This window comes from Garra rufa, chromosome 11 (genome assembly GCF_049309525.1).
Source record: "Garra rufa chromosome 11, GarRuf1.0, whole genome shotgun sequence".
NCBI classification, from domain to species: Eukaryota; Metazoa; Chordata; class Actinopteri; order Cypriniformes; family Cyprinidae; genus Garra; species Garra rufa.
In genome coordinates, this window is record NC_133371.1 from 47,336,642 (window position 1) to 47,357,102 (window position 20,461).

A 20,461-nucleotide genomic window follows, 5' to 3' on the forward strand; every position below is an offset into this window, starting at 1 on the left:
TTCAGTCTTGATACAACTACTGAAATTCTTTACTCAACATTTTAACGTTGAAGGTTGATCACAATTTATAATTGAATGATTTTTCAATTAATTTTATATATGTAATGGCTAGTTTGTCTCCGGAGATTATTGCTTTTAATTTTATATTTAATCATAATCAAATTTACTATTTTATTGTTTTACAAATTTGTCATTTTATGAATGTTATGAATTTGCTAAATTTAAATTTATTTTGGTTTATCATTATTTTTATTGTAGTTTGATTAGAAATCCGCAGAAGTCTCTGTAGATTATTGCTTTAATCAATTAAACCTCAGGAGGTATGTGCTTGTGTGATTTCTTGACATGTTTGTTTATTTATCTGACACTCAAGTGACTCTGAAGACATCAACATGCGCTGTTCTAACATCTCTCTTTCTCTCTTTCTTATTCAGATGAACCGGCCCATCCAGGTGAAACCGGCCGACAGTGAAGGACGAGGAGGTAATTAACCTTCTTTCTCTCTCTCACACACACACATGGGGCGAGTGGCTGCGTGTGTCGGAGTGGCCATTAATTTAGGTCACTTGCCTCCATTGACTCTCCATCTGTTCGGGCCGTCGCGGTTCGTCGTGACTCTGCTCGGATCAAAGGAGCCGCAGGTTGCCGCCGTTAACCGTAATAATGCGTGCCTGTAACGGCTGAAGCGGCAGGTGAAGTGGTTGTGGTTCTGTTGGGTTCGGAGCACCTGTCCTGAAAGGACTCGCCGTATGTTTGTAGCAGCATCTGTGTTGACCTGCACCTGCTCTTCATTCTCTCTGCTCACTTGTGGTTTTACAGGAGGTTTTGTCGGTCAGCGGGTGTGACTGAGTTGGTTCTCAATGAACAGGACTTGAGTAATTCATTAGATCAGACAGCCGATTGAGACTTTGGTGTCTAAACACAGTTTGAGTCATTGTTGAGATCTCTTTTCTTATCTGAGAAGCAGATAGATAATAGAAAAACCAAGATACGAATTAAAATGGACTCTGGACCACATGACCAGTGATAAGGGTCAGTTTTGCTTAGCTGAATAAATAAGCTTTCCATTGATGTATGCTTGTGTGATGTGTTAGGATAGGGCAATATTTGGCCGAGATACAGCTATTTGAAAATCTGGAATCTGAGGATGCAAAAAAAAAAAAATAATAATAATAATAAAGCCTTTAAAGTTGTCCAAATAAAGTTCTTAGCAATGCATATTAATAATCAAAAATGAAGTTTTGATATATTTACAGTAGAAAATTTACAAAATATCTTCATGGAACATGATCTTTACTTAATATCCTAATGATTTTTGGCATAAGAGAAAAATTTATAATTTTTACCCATTGCTATTGCTACAAATACGTACTGCTTAAGACTGGTTTTGTGCTACAGGGTCATAAATATACTTCATAATCTCATTTCTTTATTCATTTATTACTATTTATCAATTATTTTAACACTTTATTGTTTTTTTATTTGTTTTAACAATCATAATCAAATTGTAAATCTTATTATCAATTTAAAAAAAAATTGTTTTATTTATCATTTTTATTTTCAGAGAAGCAAATAGATAAAAAAACACAATAGACAATGGACAAATTAAAAATTTTATTAAACAAGTTTATTATTCAGCTTTTTTCAGCAGGTTTATAATTCAACTCTGATCACAGCAATACATTTCATTTTACAAAATATGCACATAGAAAACACTTATTTTAAATCATAATAATATTTCACATTTTTACTGTATTTTCAATCAAAAAAAATGCAGCCTTGGTGAGCATCAGACTTCTTTCGAAAACATTAAAACATTGACTTAAGCTCAAACATTTGATCTCAAATATAAAATCAAATAAAGTAAAAAAGTGAAAAATAATACTACTGGCATATATGTTAACATTTTAAAGCATCAATATAGTGACTTCTGTGAACATTTCTGGATTAGTTATTATCAGGCTGAGCCGTGTTTTCATCTTGTTTTTATTAGTTAAGTCTGTGAAATGACCAGTCATGTGGATCAGACTTTATTCAGGCAGACGTGTGTGTGTGTGTATTTTCAGAGCTCTGCTGGCTTCATTGCTCTTGTGTCTCGTCGGCTCTTTATTTGTGCTCCGAGTGAATCTGTTCTGACGTGTTGTGGGCAGCGAGTGACACTCTGGATTTTCACAAGTCTCACACTCCATTTGTCTCATACGAGTGAACAACAGCGGCCCGAAACCTCGTCCCGTGATGGAGACTGGAGTTTGGTGTGTATGATGGTCTCCCGTATCAGGGCCGGTCTGTCATCACTGGCTGCGTCTCTTATCGTCCGTCTGATTCATACTGACTCTGATCTACAGCTGCTGTTGTCTACAGATTGACATCATGTAAAATCAGTCTGGACGGCTGATCTCAGTGCAGTCAGGCCTCAAAAAGACAAATCCTGCCATCATTTACTTGCTTGTTTTACTTAGAATGTGATTAATTAACCAGACTTAATTATATTTAGAAACGGAGAGAACTATTAGGTCATTCTGTGTATATTTAATATTAATTCTGAAGAAAGATACACATGTATAGTTATGAAAGCCAAAATATTAAATGTCATGGATGAATAATTACTGAGCAATCCACTATTTTGTAGAGGGAGGTAAAAATGCCAATTTTCACCTTCGATTCAGAGTCAAGTTACAGGGGGTTAAAAATTACTTCAGAAAGATGGCAGCATCATCTTATTTTTGCACAGAGATTGGTAGTTATATTAGTAAAATCTTTTGACTTCAGCAATCTTTGTTGCATTTTGTGCCAATGGGGACCATTCAAAAATGGGGAAACGGCACCTTTCAAGTTTTTCTCCAAGGTTTGCATGTCTGTAACTCAAGTATTACACATTTTGGAAAAATAATATTTATGAGACTCAAACAGATATTATCTATGCAATTATTCTGATAGAGGGAAACAAGATACAATTCTAATTTCAACATTATTTCTTCTTCAGACATAAAATAAGTAACAGCTGTATACAAAGTGGCCAACATTTGCTTTTTAACCACTGAAAATGGATAACATTCAACAATCTGGACATGGAGCCTCATTGAGATCCCCATATCTCTGGGACTGAAAGATCTAAGATTCTAAAAGAAAAGTTTATGAAGAGCTAGAATCTAAAATCATATTGTGATATCTTCAATACTTCTTGAGTTATAGGCACTCAAACTTTGGAAAAAGAATATTTATGACACTCAGACTGGTATGTTCAATGCAGTTGTCTTGACAGAAAGAAACAAGATACATCTCTAGTTTTAGAATTATTATTTCTTCAGACATTCCTTTTTAAAAGAAAATAAGTGAAAACCTTAAACTGACCCACATTTGGTTTTTGACCACTGAAAATGTGTACATTTTAAAGGTCCCATATTGTCAAAATCGAAATTTCCTGGCTTTTTACATGATAACTGAGGTCTAGGGGCTATGTAACTACCATATGAGTTTCAAAACAGTCAATCCACAGTAAACTGCACACAGCCTGCTTAAAGTAGCTGATCATTTTCACGAGCCGCTGTGACTTCCATAACGATGTGACGTCCGATCTACTCAGTCACCGCCTTCAGTCACCACCCCAGCACCAACCACCGTCCCACCCTTCTTTTGTCAAACTCAGACAATATCGCGTCCATAACATTGCTAAGCAACAACAATATGGAAACTAATCTAGAAAACCCTGTTCAGTCTATAGATGTCGAAACTACATCATTGCACAGGCTTCAGAACAACGTAAATATAAGAGACCAGTGGCACGTCAACTTCAGCCTCTTTCACACAGCGATTCCGGTAAATACACGGATAATGTTTCCCATCATTTGTTCCGGAATTGTTTAATTTGGTTCATTCACAGTTGTTTTCCGGAATCTGTGCGTGCTTTACACACAACCCATAAAGACATGTGACGTTTGGATGTGAGATGTAATGCGACTCGTACGTTTCACTAAACTGAAACTAACCTGAACAAACTGTGCTGATAGTGAGGAGCTGGCTCTGCCCGATCGCCGCTTCGTTCCACTTTGCACGTATTTTTTCGTCGTGAAGAGTCACATGATAACGTGCATCATCACTACAACACTGCCTTTATGGTTCTGGCTTTTGTTGACACAGCGCTCGTTCCCGTAATTTTCCAGAATCAGCGCGCATTGTGAAAGGGGCTTTACTAAAGCAACAGTTATGTAGCGTACTGCATTCGGTGTTTGAAAAAGAAAAAACATTAATGATCATTCTGAAATATCTTGTTGAGTATCAGCAGGCTAGGCTCTCTCTATTGCTCTGGGTTCGGCTACAACGATACATGACCGTAGTTACCTGTGATTGGCCTGGCTGTGCGTCACTCAGAAAACAACAGGCCAATCAGAAGAGAGGCTCATGAATATTAATTAGATGGGCCAAAATCGACCTGTTTTTGACAGAGCTCCTAAAAAAGGAGCTGTAAAAAAAATATTGAGATGGATTTTGGCACTTATACCGCAAATATATATTCTTAAGGACATCAACAACTAAAATAAACCTCCAGAAATGTGTACAATATGGGACCTTTAATGATTTACTCCTGGAGCCATATTGAAATTCCAATATCTCTGGAACCAAATCTCATAGGGCATTAAAAATAAAGATACCAAAAGGAAAGTTTAATAAGACTCAATATCTAAAAGGGCATTCAAATAGCTTTAATACTTCTTGAGTTACAGGCATGCAAACTTTAGAGAAAAACTTGAAAAGTGCTGTTTCCCCATTTTTGAATGTCACCATTGGCACATAATGCAACAAATATAGCTAAAGTCAACAGATTTTACTCTTTCAACTTCAGATCTCTGTGTAAAAATAAGACAATGATGCTGCCATCTTTCTAAAGTCATTTTTACCCCCCTGTAACCTGACTCTGAATCAAAGGTGAAAATTGCCATTTTGACCTCCCTCTACAAAATAGTTGATTACTCAGTAAATATTTATCCATGACATTTAATATTTTGGCTTTCATCACTATACATGTCTATCTTTCCTCAGAATAAATATTAGCAAAATCTAAAATTTGAACCTGGGAAGTTTTTGAAATTTGGTTGATTTGACACGGATTTTTTTTTTCTATTTTTTTCTTTGAAAAAAAAACAAAACAATTTTCTTTGAAAACTACCCAAAATGTTATTTAGTAATTAGTTAAACACATTTATTATGCATAGCTAATGCATGCATCACTAATGTTTTTCCTGTTTATAAACAGACAGCAAGATCTGATCATAAACTGATGACAGATATATTTTGTTAACAGTGTAAAAAGGGCTGTTTTACAATCCACTTCCATTAAATGGTAAAAGAGCAGCTCCTTTTTTGTCCGAAAATGGCAAAAACAACATAAAAAGATGACAGACGTTTCATTTCTGGGTGAATTTATCATTTATTAGACGAGAGGAAAATGGTTTAATGTGTTTGGGTTTCCCTGCTTTATTTCAGGCCGTTTTATTTTTCCTTAATTTATACAGGATTCAGACTTTAATTGACTAAATATTTGAATTAATGAGGCTCTGGTGGTTTTAATGAGCCGAAATCAAAGACAAATATTTAAAACCGAAAATGATGAGCGATGTGCCAACAAGGTTTTCAAACATAAATGTGCAAATATTAAAGCTGGGGTGATTATTTCTCGTTCTGTATGTCAGCAGGTGGATCTGATTTCATTCATGTGATCCGCAGGTCAGATGAGACGTTTTTGAGCATTTGCACAGAACTCTGGGTAGTTTGAGCTCTGTTTGAGAAGTTAAAATATAGTGTGAGTTCAGCTGTCAGAGACTGAAGCTGTTATATAGACTAGTATATTATATTATAAAGACTGTTATATATAAACTCGGAATTGTGAGATATAAACTTAGATAAATTTAGAATTATGGGATGTAAATTTTGGAATTGCGGTATATAAAAAGAACTGTGGTATATATCTTGGAATTGCAAGATACAACTCAAAATTGTGGGATATAAACAGAACTGTGTGATATAATCTTGGAATTGTGGAATATAAACTAGGAATTGTGGGATATAAACTTGGAATTGAGGGATATAAACTTGGAATTATGGGATATAAATTCGGAATTGTGGTAAATGAACAGAACTGTGGAATATAAACTCTGAATTGTGGGATATAAATTTAGAATTATGGGATATAAATATTGGAATTGCGGTATATAAAAATAACTGTGGTATATAATCTTGGAATTGCGGGATATAAACTCAGAATTGTGGGATATAAACAGAACTGTGGGATATAATCTTGGAATTGTGGAATATAAACTAGGAATTGTGGGATATAAACTTGGAATTAAGGGATGTAAACTTGGAATTGCAGGATATAAACTCAGAATTGTGGGATATATACAGAACTGTGGTATATAATCTTGGAATTGTGGGATATAAACTTGGAATTACGGGATTTAAATTTGGAATTGCAGTATGTAAACAGAACTGTGGGTTATAAATTTGGAATTTGCGAGAGAAACTCAATTGCAAGATATAAACTCAGAATTGTGGGATATAAACTTGGAATTGTGGGATATAAACTTGGAATTGTGGGATAAAAACTCAGAATTGTGGGATAAAAACTTGGAATTGTGGGATAAAAACTCGGAATTGTGAGATAAAAACTCGGAAGTGCAAAATGTAAATTTGGAATTGTGGAATATGATCTTAAAACTGTGGGATATCAGTGTTGTTTTTGACAACCATCTTAGATTTAGTCTTAGTCTTAGTCTTTTGGACTAAAATGCTTATTAGTTTTAGTCCAATTTTAGTCGATGAAAAGTCATAAAAGTTTTAGTCTAGTTTTAGTCAAAAAAAAGAGGGAAAAGTAGTCTTTTAACAAATTAATGTAGGTCAGTAAGTATTTTGCTGTTGGGTAGTGTCACTTATAAGTTGTGAAAATAGCAGATCTATAGTTCAACACAATGTGAGCTTCCGGATCGACTATTTTCACCAATAATTACAATAATGAAGGAATGGTTTTAGACATAAAAGACATACATTTGTCTGTCTGTCTGTCTGAATGACAACAATGTGACATGTTGAGCACGTTGTGCGCTGCACGCCAGGTGGTGGGCGTAACCAAACAAGGATAGAATGCTAAAACGGCTTGCCATAGCCTACTAGTATGGCAAAGAGTATTTAATGCTAAAACGGCTTGCCATAGCGGCAGATACTTTTTAGGTTTTAATTGGCATGCACAATAAGCAGAAATGTCGTGCATTTTAAACGTCTGACGGACCACCCACTAACATTTTCGTCTATTCTCGTCTCGTCAACGAAAACTCACACACGTCTCGTCATGTTTTAGTCATCAACAAGCCATTTTTGACGAAAACAACACTGTGGGATATAAATTCAGAATTCTGAGATATAAACTCAAAACTGTGGGATATAAACTTGGAATTACGGTATATAAATTCGGAATTGTGGGATCGTATATAAACAACTGTGGGATATAAACTTGGAACTGCGAGACAAACTCAGAATTGTGGGAAATAAACTCAAAATTCCAAGATATAAACTCAGAACTGTGGGATATAAACTTGCGTGTAGAACAATCAGAACAAATCTGAATTGTTTTTACATGATTAGACCATATATATCTTTGAAAGCAGCCAAGTTATACATGCATGCAATGATTTTTTCACACTTATCTTACTGTGTGACTGTCTGGAGTCAGGTTTCTCAACTGACTATTAAACCTGTTAGATCCTTATATAAACAAACACTAAAAGTTTTGGATAAGAAACCAACCAGATGGCATCACTGTAATATTTGACAAAAACATAGTTTGCTTAGATTTGAAAATTGTATAAATTCATCTCTTATTAAAATGTTTTTTAAATGTTTAAATAATCTTGCGCCAAAAGTTATATGCACATTAATATCAAAACAGAGTAGTAAGGGGATCACTACAAGAGGTGCAACTACACAGAGAAAAACTAAATTTGCACAATCTACATTTTCAGTTCAAGGTACATTGTTATGGAACAGCTTGCCAGCTGAATTGAAAATGCAAACACAGTTGAATATTTTTCAAACAAAACTGAAAAAGTGGTTCAAACAAAAGCAGATATGTGAACACTAATGGTTGTACAGAGTCTCAGCTGTTTATTCCATTTTATTTTATTTGGTTTTGTATTATATGTATATTTTATCAGGGCTAAGCCTAACCAGGGACTGGGGCTGCAAAGCCTATATGTAGAGCATCGGCTGCATGAAATTGTAGCAATGTTATACAGTACTGCATTGTCCCTGTTAAATAAACTAATAATAATAATAAAAAAAAAACTTAGTTACTGTATGTGTCAGGTTTTTAACATGTGAGTAGTACTTGAGTAGTGTTTTTACTTTTAGAACCTCCGGTACATTTATTCCATAGACTTCCATTGTAAGTGCATTACAGTAAATGCTCTCCGTTCATTTTTACAAACCATGAGCTTTTCTTGGTGCTGTCGTAGAGTTACGTCAGTTATGTTTAACCTGGAATATTCCTTTAACCAGTGTTGGGAAGTAACTAGTTACATGTAACGGAATTACGTAATTTAATTACAAAAGAAATGTAACTGTAATTAGTTACAGTTACTAAAAAATAAAATAATTAAATTACAGTTACTTCTGAAAAATGCCAGAGATTACAAAGGGGATTACATCTGAATTTTTTCACACACTCACCCCGACTTACAGATTTAATTGACTTCTTCAATAAATTGCATTGACTGCTCTAAAATGAGACACCAATGTTTCAGGAGTTTAGGACAGAGAATAGGACACATGCTTATTCGATAATTATATGCTTGATAATTGTGTTTGGTTAGCTAACAAATTATTAAAGCTTAATTCAATATTATGTGGACAACTTCTTAATTCTGTCAATTTGTCTCATACAAACACAGCTGCTGCCATTTTTTTTTTTTTTTTTTTTTTTTTGTACACTGTAATGGATTATAAGATAACTAACAAACTAGTACTACTTCCTTAATTATTTATGTGGTGAAATGTTGTGTAATAAAACTGGTAAGACTGCACTGTATACCTAAAATGTCTAATGAACTTGCCGTTTGCTAGCAACTGATTTCTTCATGGAAGCTTTGCGTTCAAATATTTCAGATCAGATCAGTATTTTTTTAATAATTTTGACCTAAACATCTAAATAAGCTATGAAGCAGTTGTTTAATAAGTGGGATAATGTTGTTGAGAATGTAGCCAGTTGTTCCCGCAAAATAAAGATGTATATTATCCCTTACTGTAAGGATTTTGAAAGTCTGACAATAATCAATGTTGAGTGCTACTGTAAGATTAACTCTGCCTCGTTTAAATGTTTCAAAATGAATAACAGTTGAAAATATTCGAAATTTAGATAAGTAATCGAAAAGTAATTAAAAGTAATAAGTTACATTACTTTTATAAAGTAATTGAAAAGTTACACTACTAATTACATTTTAAATCAAGTAACTTGTAATCTGTAACCTATTACATTTCCAAAGTAACCTTCCCAACACTGCCTTTAACATCTCTCTTTTGAAAATATCCTGATCGTTCACTGCCGTGCTTATCACGAGAGACTGGCTCACTGCAGTGTTTAATATTCTTTCATATTCTGACGTCTGTCTGTTCTGGCTCTTTCTGGCGCTTCTGTCAGAATCAGAGATTGACAGACGCTAACAGACGCTCTCTCACCTCAGCAGGTGCAAACGCTGAGGCTGCTGGGAAAAACAAACCTGGAGGCCATTCTGGATTGGCTGTCACTGGGCAAGTTGCCATTCAATATGCAAATGAGACTCGAGACAAGGGAAACTGACATTTTTACTGAGTGTGATGATGGAGAAGTTTGAGTATATAATGTTGTGTGATAAAAAAAATTGTAAGAATAAAAGTCCTAATTATCTTTTTAAAAGTAGAATATTGAAGAACTTACATTTAAGAACACATTTGATTATTTCCACCCAACACAAACTGAAAGTCTGTAATAAATGTAATATTGTTGTCACGTTACCAAAATTTTGACTCCGATGCGATACCTGACTTAAATATCTCAATACTACTACTGAACCGATACTATTTCAAAAAACTTAAAACAACATCTTGATAAGAGCTAAAAGGATAAAGCCAAATCCTATTTCATAATATAATAATTTAATTACACAATATCAATTTATATCATGATATAGTCATTTTTGTTATTTTATTAATAAGAACACACATGCAAGTAACAAACTAAAAAACTAATTCAATAAAATAAAGACACAAATGAAAGTAAATAGGGCCCTATGCAATTTGTTTTATTCAGTTTTTCCTGTTTTGAATTTTTCTAGACTCTATTTTAATGATTACATAAAAAGATTATTTAAGAAGCATGTCTAATTAATTAAAAATCATGAAACGTACACAATTTAACAGCAAAGTTGAACAAAAGTTACATTTTAAGGCCCTGTAAAATGTTTTGTTATTTTTCTCAAATTCAGTTTTATTTAGATCAAATTCTGTGAATCTGTTTTCTATTAATTTTCTGCATTCATTTTAATAGTTTCATTACATTTTAATAATCTAAATCATGTCTAATTAATTTATAAAGATTAATTCGATTTTAGAAAGAATTATCACTTATTTTTTTTCCAGAAATGCTGTATTGTGTATTTGCAATTTTCTTGTAAATAAATTCTGGTAAATAATTTTTCAGAATGTGCAGGATTCATGTCTAAATCTGTGATATTCCGTGTTATACAATAAATTCTGTTTTTATGCATGAGTTGCATTCATGAAGTTCATACGCTGAACAATAATTTGTGTAGTATATTGTGATTCAGCAATAACCTTGATATAGACAGTTAGAGTTCTTTGTGTGTCTTTGTTTGCACTGACACTTGGTTGCAGCTGAGATGCTTGAAAATTTGTAATTTTCCTAATGTTTCCTTGATTTTCTTCATGGTTCAAGCATCCAAGTGTGCTTTTGTTGTGATGTGGGACGTAACTAAAAGACAGTGGCTAGACTGAAAAATTTGAGCCCTTTCTCTCTGTCAGGTTTGGTGAACAGATGCATCTTCATCATCAGAGTTTTGTGCTTCTGGGTTTTTGCCCGTAATGTGGTTTAGATGAATGCCAAGGGCAGGACGTGTCAGTGCCAGAACCCGCCATCGGCCCAACGGTGCCATAGAGTTCTGTGATGTGCTGCCCTCACACACATATACACAAACCTCTTTCTCTCACACACACTCTCACACTACACAGCACAGGCCCTCGGCACAAAGCTTTTATCGTCTGCAGCAGCTGTCTGAAAGTTTTCTTCTGTTATTATTTCCGTGCTTCAGTTGGTGCCAAATTTATGGAAGCTTGTTTCTGGCACATGTAATTGTTTTTTTTTTTATCACACAATTTTGACAGTTTTTTTTTTTTTTTTTTTTTTTTTTTTTGTTGCAATTTTGAGTTTACATCTTGCACTTTTGAAAAAAACATCTTGCCAGATATAAACTCAAATATTGAAGGACATAAACGTTGAATTGCAGGACATAAATTCAGAATTGCAGGAAATTAAAATTTAGAATTGTCGAATTAAATCTCTGAATTGCAAGATATAAACTCAGAATTGCGGGATATAAGCTCAAAATTGCGAGATATAAACTTGGAATTGTGGGATATAAACTCAGAATTGCAGGACATACATTCAGAATGGCAGGAAATAAAATCTCAATTGTGGAATTAATTCTCTGAATTGCAAGATATAAACTCAGAATTGCAGGATGTTAACTCGGAATTGCAGGATATAAACTTGGAACTGCGGGATATAAACTCGGAATTGCAAAATTTAAATTTGGAATTGTGGAATATGAGCTCAAAATTGTGGGATATAAACAGAATTGTGGGATATAAACTCGGAATTGCAGGATATAAACTTGGAACTGCGGGATATAAACTCGGAATTGCAAAATTTAAATTTGGAATTGTGGGATATAAACAGAATTGTAGGATATAAACTCGGAATTGCAGGATATAAACTTGGAACTGCGGGATATAAACTCGGAATTGCAAAATTTAAATTTGGAATTGTGGGATATAAACAGAATTGCTGGATATAAACTCGTAATTGCAGCAAAAAAAAAATCAGAATTGTGGGATATGAGCTTAAAATTGTGGGATATAAACGCAGAACTGTGGGATATAAACAAAATTGTGGGATATAAACTCTGGGATATAACCTTGGAATTGTGGAATATGAGTTTAAAATAGTGGGATATACACAAAATTCTGAGATATAAACTTATATACACTAGCCAACATCTGAAGTGGATCAAAACCTTTTATCAAAGTCCTAAAACCAAAACTTTGATCAATTTTTTTTATCCATTTCAAATGTTGATTACTATAAACTTGAATTTGCAGGATATTAACTCAGGATTTCAGGATATAAACTCAGAATTGTGGAATATCAATTCTAAATTGCGGCATATAAACTCCTGTGACAGAAAGGAGTTTCCATGCACATTTTTGAGATTCTGGAGTAAAATGACACACAAACCACAAATTCTCCTTTTTTTTTTCCTTTTTTTTGTGTGTGTGTAACGGCATGTTTGCCAACAATGGAGGAGTACAGATTGTAGTTTAAAAGTCTGAATATGTACATTCTGTCATCATTTACTCACAAACTCCGAAGAGAGCAGTGTGAACATCCTTCAACACATCAGCCATCAGAACACGTTCTTCATCCGTTAATCTGGTCTGCTGATAGTGTTTGTGCATTCATTCATTTGCCTGCAATGAAAAGACTCTCAGACGGCCTGCTGTCAGATGTCAGCGATGTTTTGATGACTCTTTAGATTTCTTCATTTCTTCTTTCTGCTCTCACATTAAGAGGCCGGGCCGCTCGTCATCTATTGGACATGGCCACTGACAGGTTCTTATTTTCCAGACCATTTGCTCTGCAGAAAGACACGACACACGCAGAGAGACAGATAGTGATGAGACACGAGTGATTGAAGTGACTCGGTCTAGACGACCGCTGTTTGACGGGATCAGACAAACTTTCAGATTTCAGTCCACGTTTGCATCAGTTTTTCACGTTTGGTGACCAGAATTGAAGATGAGTTGTGTGCTTTGTTATAAATAATTTTTATTAACCAGTTTAATGCGTTCAGACCAATTTTCACACCAGTTATGAACATCATATGCATTTATTATTTCACTAACACCATGATCAGCCAATCACATTGACTTGTATTATCATGTTGTATCAAGTTTTCTGTAAAAGAGAATAGATGCTGCACACACTAGTATATAGAGTATATGTTATTTAAGCAGGAGTGAGTCAGGTGTGTACGAGTCTCTGATGAATGACGTCATGTCTCTCAGCGTCTGAGATCGTCATCTGCGGGTCTGAATGCCTCTTAGAGCCGGTTATTATGCTGCACTTTGCAGTCGAGCGTCTCTAAAGTGCAGCTCAGGTCAGGCGTGAACACTAATTAATAGTGATCCATCTCCTGTACATGAGCGTAAGCTCCACAGATGCCGAGATGGTGAATATATAACTCATAGCTCCGGGAATGAAAAGATAACGGACTGTGAATTCAATTTCTTTCCCATCCATCCCTGTGGAACGCTCCAGGAACTCCAGCATGCTCTGTGGCTAATTTCATTTTTTTTTCTGAGCATAGACTAACATGTTGGAAACGGTCATTATTGTGCTTATGGCTAGTTAATTAGGCTTGTAAAGCTGACGTGGGCCCCTGATGTGTGCGGAGCCCCGGTCCCTGATCGAGAACACAGAGACGTATGAGAGACAGGCTTTACAGTGAAACAGATAAGATTGATTCATGTAACACAGCTGACACAGATGCTGTATTAAACTTTTATAGTGTTTATTTTTCCCTTGAGGTCCACTTATAATGTTAGTGCGTCATTACAGTCATAATTTAGTTTGTTGCAGTAATTTTCTGATCCTTACAAACACAGGCTGTATATTGTAGATCAGGAAAAATTCTGATATTGTGTGACCTGTTTAATGATGACAGGAACACTGGTGTATTTTACACAGGTAAGACTGATCGCTGACATACACGCACACACACACACTGCTGACCCAGTTGCCTATTGAAGTGACACACATCCACCTGGTTGCTTTATCTGTCTTTATTCATATGTTTTTGAAAGAAGTTCCTTCTGCTCACCAAGGCTGCATTTCTTTATTCAAAAATACAGTAAATACTGTGGAATGTTATTAGTTTAAAATAGTTTTCTATGTGAATATCTGTTCTAATTTTTCAGCATCATTACTTCAGTCTTCAGTGTCACATGAGCCTTCAGAAATCATTACAATTTTATTACTTTTAGTCAGCTGTATTTGATTTGAGCCGTATCTCATCTATATCTCACCCATATGTCAGCTATGTCTCAGCCGTATCTTATCTTTATCTCCTCTATATCTCAGCAATATCTCAGTTGTATCTCAGCTGTGTCTCGTCTTTATCTCATCTATATCTCAGCTGTATCTCAGCCATATTTCAGCCGTATTTGATCTGTATCTCCGCTATATCCCAGCCGTATCTCATCTATATCTCAGCTGTATCTCAGCCATATCTCAGCCGTATCTCAACTGTATCTCAGCCATATCTCAGCTATATCTCAGTCGTATCTGTATGTTATCTGTATTTTAGCCGTATCTCATTTATGTCTCAGCTATATCTCAGCTGTATCTCATCTTTATCTCAGTCATATCTCAGCTATAACTCACCTGTATTTCAGCTATATCTTAGCCGTATCTCATCTGTATTTCAATTGTATCTCAGCTATATCTCAGCCATATCTCAGCCGTATTTTAGCTATATCTCATCCGCATCTTAGCCGTATATTTCAACTGTATCTCAGCTGTATCTGAGCCGTATCTCAGCCGTATTTCAGCTATATATCAGCCTTATTCCAGCTATATATCAGCCTTATTTCAGCTATATCTCAGCCGTATCTCAGCTGTATCTCAGCTATAGATCTCAGCTATATATCTCAGTCCTATCTCAGTCCTATACTCAGCCATATCTCAGCTATATCTCAGCTGTATCTCAGCCCTTTCTCAGCCATATCTCAGCCATATCTCAGCTATATTTCAACTGTATCTCAGCTGTATCTCAGCCGTATCTCAGCTGTATCTCAGCCATGTCTCAGCTATATATCTCAGCCATATCTCAGCCCTATCTCAGCTACATTTTAGCCATATCTCAGCTGTATCTCAGCCGAATCTCAGCTATATCTCAGCTATATCTCAGCCATATCTCAGCCGTATTTTAGCTATATCTCATCCGCATCTTAGCCGTATATTTCAACTGTATCTCAGCTGTATCTGAGCCGTATCTCAGCCGTATTTCAGCTATATATCAGCCCTATTCCAGCTATATATCAGCCTTATTTCAGCTATATCTCAGCTGTATCTCAGCCATATCTCAGCTGTATCTCAGCCAGATCTCAGCTATAGATCTCAGCTATATATCTCAGCCCTATTTCAGCCCTATCTCAGCCATATCTCAGCCATATCTCAGCTATATCTCAGCTATATTTCAACTGTATCTCAGCTGTATCTCAGCCGTATCTCAGCTGCATCTCAGCCATGTCTCAGCCATATCTCAGCCATATCTCAGCTATATCTCAGCTATATTTCAACTGTATCTCAGCTGTATCTCAGCCGTATCTCAGCTGTATCTCAGCCATGTCTCAGCTATATATCTCAGCTGTATCTCAGCCATATCTCAGCCCTATCTCAGCTACATTTTAGCCATATCTCAGCTGTATCTCAGCCGTATCTCAGCTATATCTCCGCCATATCTCAGCTATATCTTAGATGTATCTCTGTTGTCTTGTGTGGATTGACTTTGTGTGATGGTCTCTGATCTCTTCCTCTCAGGATGAGTGTCGCAGCTCTCTGAGGGGCTTGTATGCATAATGTAAAGCTCTGGTACAGTACAGAAGACAGATGATGAGTCTGGGGTCATACCAGCGCAAAGCTCCATTAAAACAGCTTATGTAAGACTGGATTTGCAGGGAATACAAGCTGTCAGGCAGAAGAGATGAAGTGCTGAGGGAGAACTGATGAATGAGGGGATACCAGTGTGTGTTGAGGGCAAATGAAGCTCACATCACAGGAAAAAACTGTCAATAGCGTACTTGTGTACAACATTTCAGTTGCTAAACCAAAAATCCAACCATGATTTCTCATTCACATTGTGCTTCATAATTTTGAACAGTCTCTGAACTTTTTTGATGTCTTCAGCAGTTTTTTTTTTTACTCAGTTCAGTGTCAAAAAATCTGACAAAACCGTAAAATACAGTTAACAGGGCATGAAATATTGATTACTCGCTCTTCAGCTCTTTTATTGGCGTAAAAGGATTATGATATGAGCACAGAGCTGAAGTGCCTTTGCTGTATGGACGTTCAATCAAGCAGTGGAAAGTACAGTAAAAACAGACTCGTATGATGCAGAAATGGCATGTTAGGAGCGTTACACACGAATTCTGAAAGAACAAATTCATCTGCTTTTCTAAAAGTGTGTATAAGTGTTTTCCCTGCCCAGCTAAATTTTATTACTCAGCATTTTTGTCTTATTAGGGCCCGAGCACTACAGTGCGAGGACCCTATTGGAATTGCTCCGTTTATTATTATTAGGGCCCGAGCCCAAAAGGGCGAAGGCCCTATTGTTCTTCTAAGGGTTATTATTTTTTTTTTTTTTTTTTTTTTTCTTTTTTTCAACCTTCCGGGCACTTTTGGGGGCCTTAACATACTCAAAAACTCTTGAAAATTTGCACACACGTCGGAATCTGCGGCCATCAGGACGCCAAAGAGGCTGGGACCCGGGCGTGGTTCAGGGCCTCTACAGCGCCCCCTGGAACACAGTTTGAAAACTTGATGTACTGCGCACACATACTTGCATGTATTGATATGAAACTCGGTACACATATAGATCTCACTGAGCCAAACAACTTTTGTACTCTATGTCATGGGCTCCACGCAACAGGAAGTGAGATATTTAGGGCTGTTTAAAAAGCGCATGCTCTGGAATTTAACGTACTCCTCCCAGGAATTCCATGGGATTGTCACCAAACTCGGTCAGCATGATCTCAAGACATTGGGGACGCTAAATTGCGAGGAGATTTTTGATATCTCGAACGGTTTGGCCGTGGCAAGGCGACAAAGTTATGGCGAGAAATGAGAAACAGGAAGTGTCTAATAACTGTTGACCACATTGCCTGATTCTGATGAAACTTCACCAGTTTGTTCGTTGTATGATGCCGATTCCATAAATGTGACTATTATGAGTCAAAGTTATAGCGCCACCAACTGGCAGCAGGAAGTGTGTCATTTTCAAAATGCTTTGATATCAGCCTCTTAATTTTACTCGATTTTCTTTAAACTTCATCAAAATCATGTCAAAACACGGCCGATAAGAATATGTAAAGGGGTCGATGATAAATCGAATGCTGTTGCCATGGCAACATGTCAAACTTTAAAATTAGATTCCTGTCTTTTCGAGGCAGTTAACATGCTTAGAATTTCATGAAACTCAACACACACATCAATATTTATGATAGTTAGACACTGGCAAAAGGTCATAAATGGGCGTGGAGCAGGCACTCTATAGCGCCATCTTTTGACAAAAGTTGGGGGGTTAGTTTTTCCTACAGTCACTAAACTCTGTATATATATAAATCTCATCAATTTGGACAACTTTCTAAATCAAACTCATTAGCTGAGACCAACAGGAAGCCGGCTATTTTGATTTGAATGTGGATTTTTGGAAAAATCAGGCTGTAAACAAATGCACACTACTTCTAAGAACAACCAGCTGTTCACACCAAACTTTTTTAACATGAAGAGAATATTCTGAAGATGTTAAATTGCGACCGGATTTTGGATATCTTGAACGGTGTGGACGTGGTGATTTTTTAAAGATATAGTAAAAAATATTTTTATATCTTTAAAGTGCAGCATCCAAACTCTTTAAAACTTTTTTCACACAGAGATCTAATCATTTTGAGCAAGTGCTGGAAATAAAAAATGTATACAAGCTTCTATGAATTAAAGAAAATTTAAAAAAGAACTCAGAAACCTGCTGTCACTCTGGTGAATGTCTCTACAGTATGTGTGTGCGTTCAGTCAGGCACAGAGAAGCTCATTATTGCAGGGGGGAGGGGTGAGAGGCAGAGAGGGTGACAGAGTAGAGAGCCATCCTACAGACCATCTTTGAACAAAATGCACATACTGTATGTAGTGTAATTACATAAATATGTCTGATCTTTGAGAGTCTGATATTTTGAGAAAATATAAAGGGTCACTAAGTCTTTCATTGTTCATTTTTTGCAGTTGTTGTTTTTTATTTATTTTTTACTTAACTGTACCATGAACTTGTCCTATTCAGTCACATAGCAAAAGATTAAGAAAAATACAACTTTTTAGCATGATCAATTTATCTTCATTGATAGACAATATTTACATAGTGTTATTTATTGAATATAAAATAATAATAATAAAAAATTAAGACAAACTTTGACAACAAAACAAACGTTACTGTTATCTCTTCAAAACATCTGAAAACCATAATTTTAAGATCAGTTATATATATGTATCACCCCGTTAAAATACTCAACTTGATTTTTAAAGATATTTTGAAAGAATGAAGCGTTTATAGAGCACTTTATTGTGTATTGCTGTACACCCACATGAACTGTGTTCATGTTCATGTTAATTCACAGTACATAAACTTTATATGAATACTTTTTTTAGCTTAATATTAATTAACATTAATAAATGCTATTTATTTATTGGTCATGTTAACTGATATAGTTAATTTTAACAAATGAAACTGGATGGCAACATTTTATATTTTGTGTGTATGTGTCTGTGTGTTGATTTTAAAGTGTAACCCTTTCAATTCTGTAAACTTAAAATCCAAACTAGCAGATGGTTACTGTGAATGCATGTGCCAACTGGGCACCGTCTTCCTTATTGATTCTTAGTTATGACAACAATTGATTTTATACAAAAATATATTATACAAAAATTGTACAGATAGGTAACAATGACATTTAAGCAGAAGTGGTGGATATAAAGGAAGCAATAATAACATTTTGCTATCATCATGAATTACATGTTCTTATTTGTAGCATACTGGTTCACAGTTGGCATCTATCTGAAGTCCTTGCATTGATTGCATTTAATTAAATCAACATTATATTTGGTCAGTCTGATCTTGAGGCCTTAGAGATGTTAAATTGTGAAGATCTTGAGTTTTCATTAAAGGGCATGTCCGTGGTGGCCTGACAAAGTTTGATGTTTCTGCATAGACATAGAAGTGGTTATAACTTAGCCTGAAAATGTCTGATCTGCCACAAAATTCACAGGTTTGGTAAGAGTCCTGGCCTGAAGACACCTAAAGACCAATATTCAGATATTATCATAGCGCCACCTGTTGGCAGCAGGATATCTCATATATTTCACTAACTCAAACACACCAAGGTCAATCTGCACCAAACTTCATATGTTTGATAATAGTGCTGGCCTGAACACATCTACATGTCAATAATCAGTTATAGGCATAGCGCCACCAGCTGGCAGCAGCAATTTTGGCACATTTAAATGACTTATGACATATTTTTTCTATATTTACTGTATTAAAAGCATACTGCCCACCGATTGCTGTTTTCCTGAAGCCACCGGTCGGCGGTGAGCCCGGGTGCGAGGGCCCGTTCATCGCTGCTCGCAGCTTTAATTAGGGCCCGAGCCCAAAAGGGCGAAGGCCCTATTGTTCTTCTAAGGGTTCTTATTAGGGCCCGAGCCCAAAAGGGCGAAGGCCCTATTGTTCTTCTAAGGGTTCTTATTTTTTTTTTTTTTTTTTTTTTTTAAACCTTCTGGGCACTTTTGGGGGCCTTAACATACTCAAAAACTCTTGAAAATTTGCACACACGTCGGAATCTGCGGCCATCAGGACGCCACAGAGGCTGGGACCCGGGCGTGGTTCAGGGCCTCTACAGCGCCCCCTGGAACACAGTTTGAAAACTTGATGTACTGCGCACACATACTTGCACGTACTGATATGAAACTCGGTACACATATAGATCTCACTGAGCCAAACAACTTTTGTACTCTATGTCATGGGCTGAACGCAACAGGAAGTGAGATATTTAGGGCTGTTTAAAAAGCGCATGCTCTGGAATTTAACGTACTCCTCCCAGGGTTTCCAGAGGATTGTCACCAAACTCGGTCAGCATGATCTCAAGACATTGGGGACGCTAAATTGCGAGGAGATTTTTGATATCTCGAACGGTTTGGCCGTGGCAAGGCGACAAAGTTATGGCGAGAAATGAGAAACAGGAAGTGTCTAATTACTGTTGCACACATTGCTTGATTCTTATGAAACTTCACCAGTTTGTTTGTTGTATGATGCCGCTTCCA

At 36.0% G+C, this 20,461-nt stretch overlaps 2 protein-coding genes across 4 annotated transcripts in view; both read left to right on the forward strand.

Moving 5' to 3' along the window:
* The window catches only part of LOC141345193 (protein mono-ADP-ribosyltransferase PARP6-like), a 176,416-nt gene that overhangs the window by 80,535 nt on the left and 75,420 nt on the right, over positions 1-20,461 (forward strand). The gene's annotated exons all lie outside the window — the stretch shown is intronic.
* Positions 1-20,461, forward strand: part of LOC141346167 (CUGBP Elav-like family member 4) — a 133,885-nt gene that overhangs the window by 70,257 nt on the left and 43,167 nt on the right. Inside the window, exons 3-4 of the mRNA XM_073851079.1 lie at positions 435-483; positions 17,028-17,030. Of these exons, the coding sequence (XP_073707180.1) occupies positions 435-483; positions 17,028-17,030 (52 nt within the window). The remainder of the gene's footprint in view (positions 1-434; positions 484-17,027; positions 17,031-20,461) is intronic.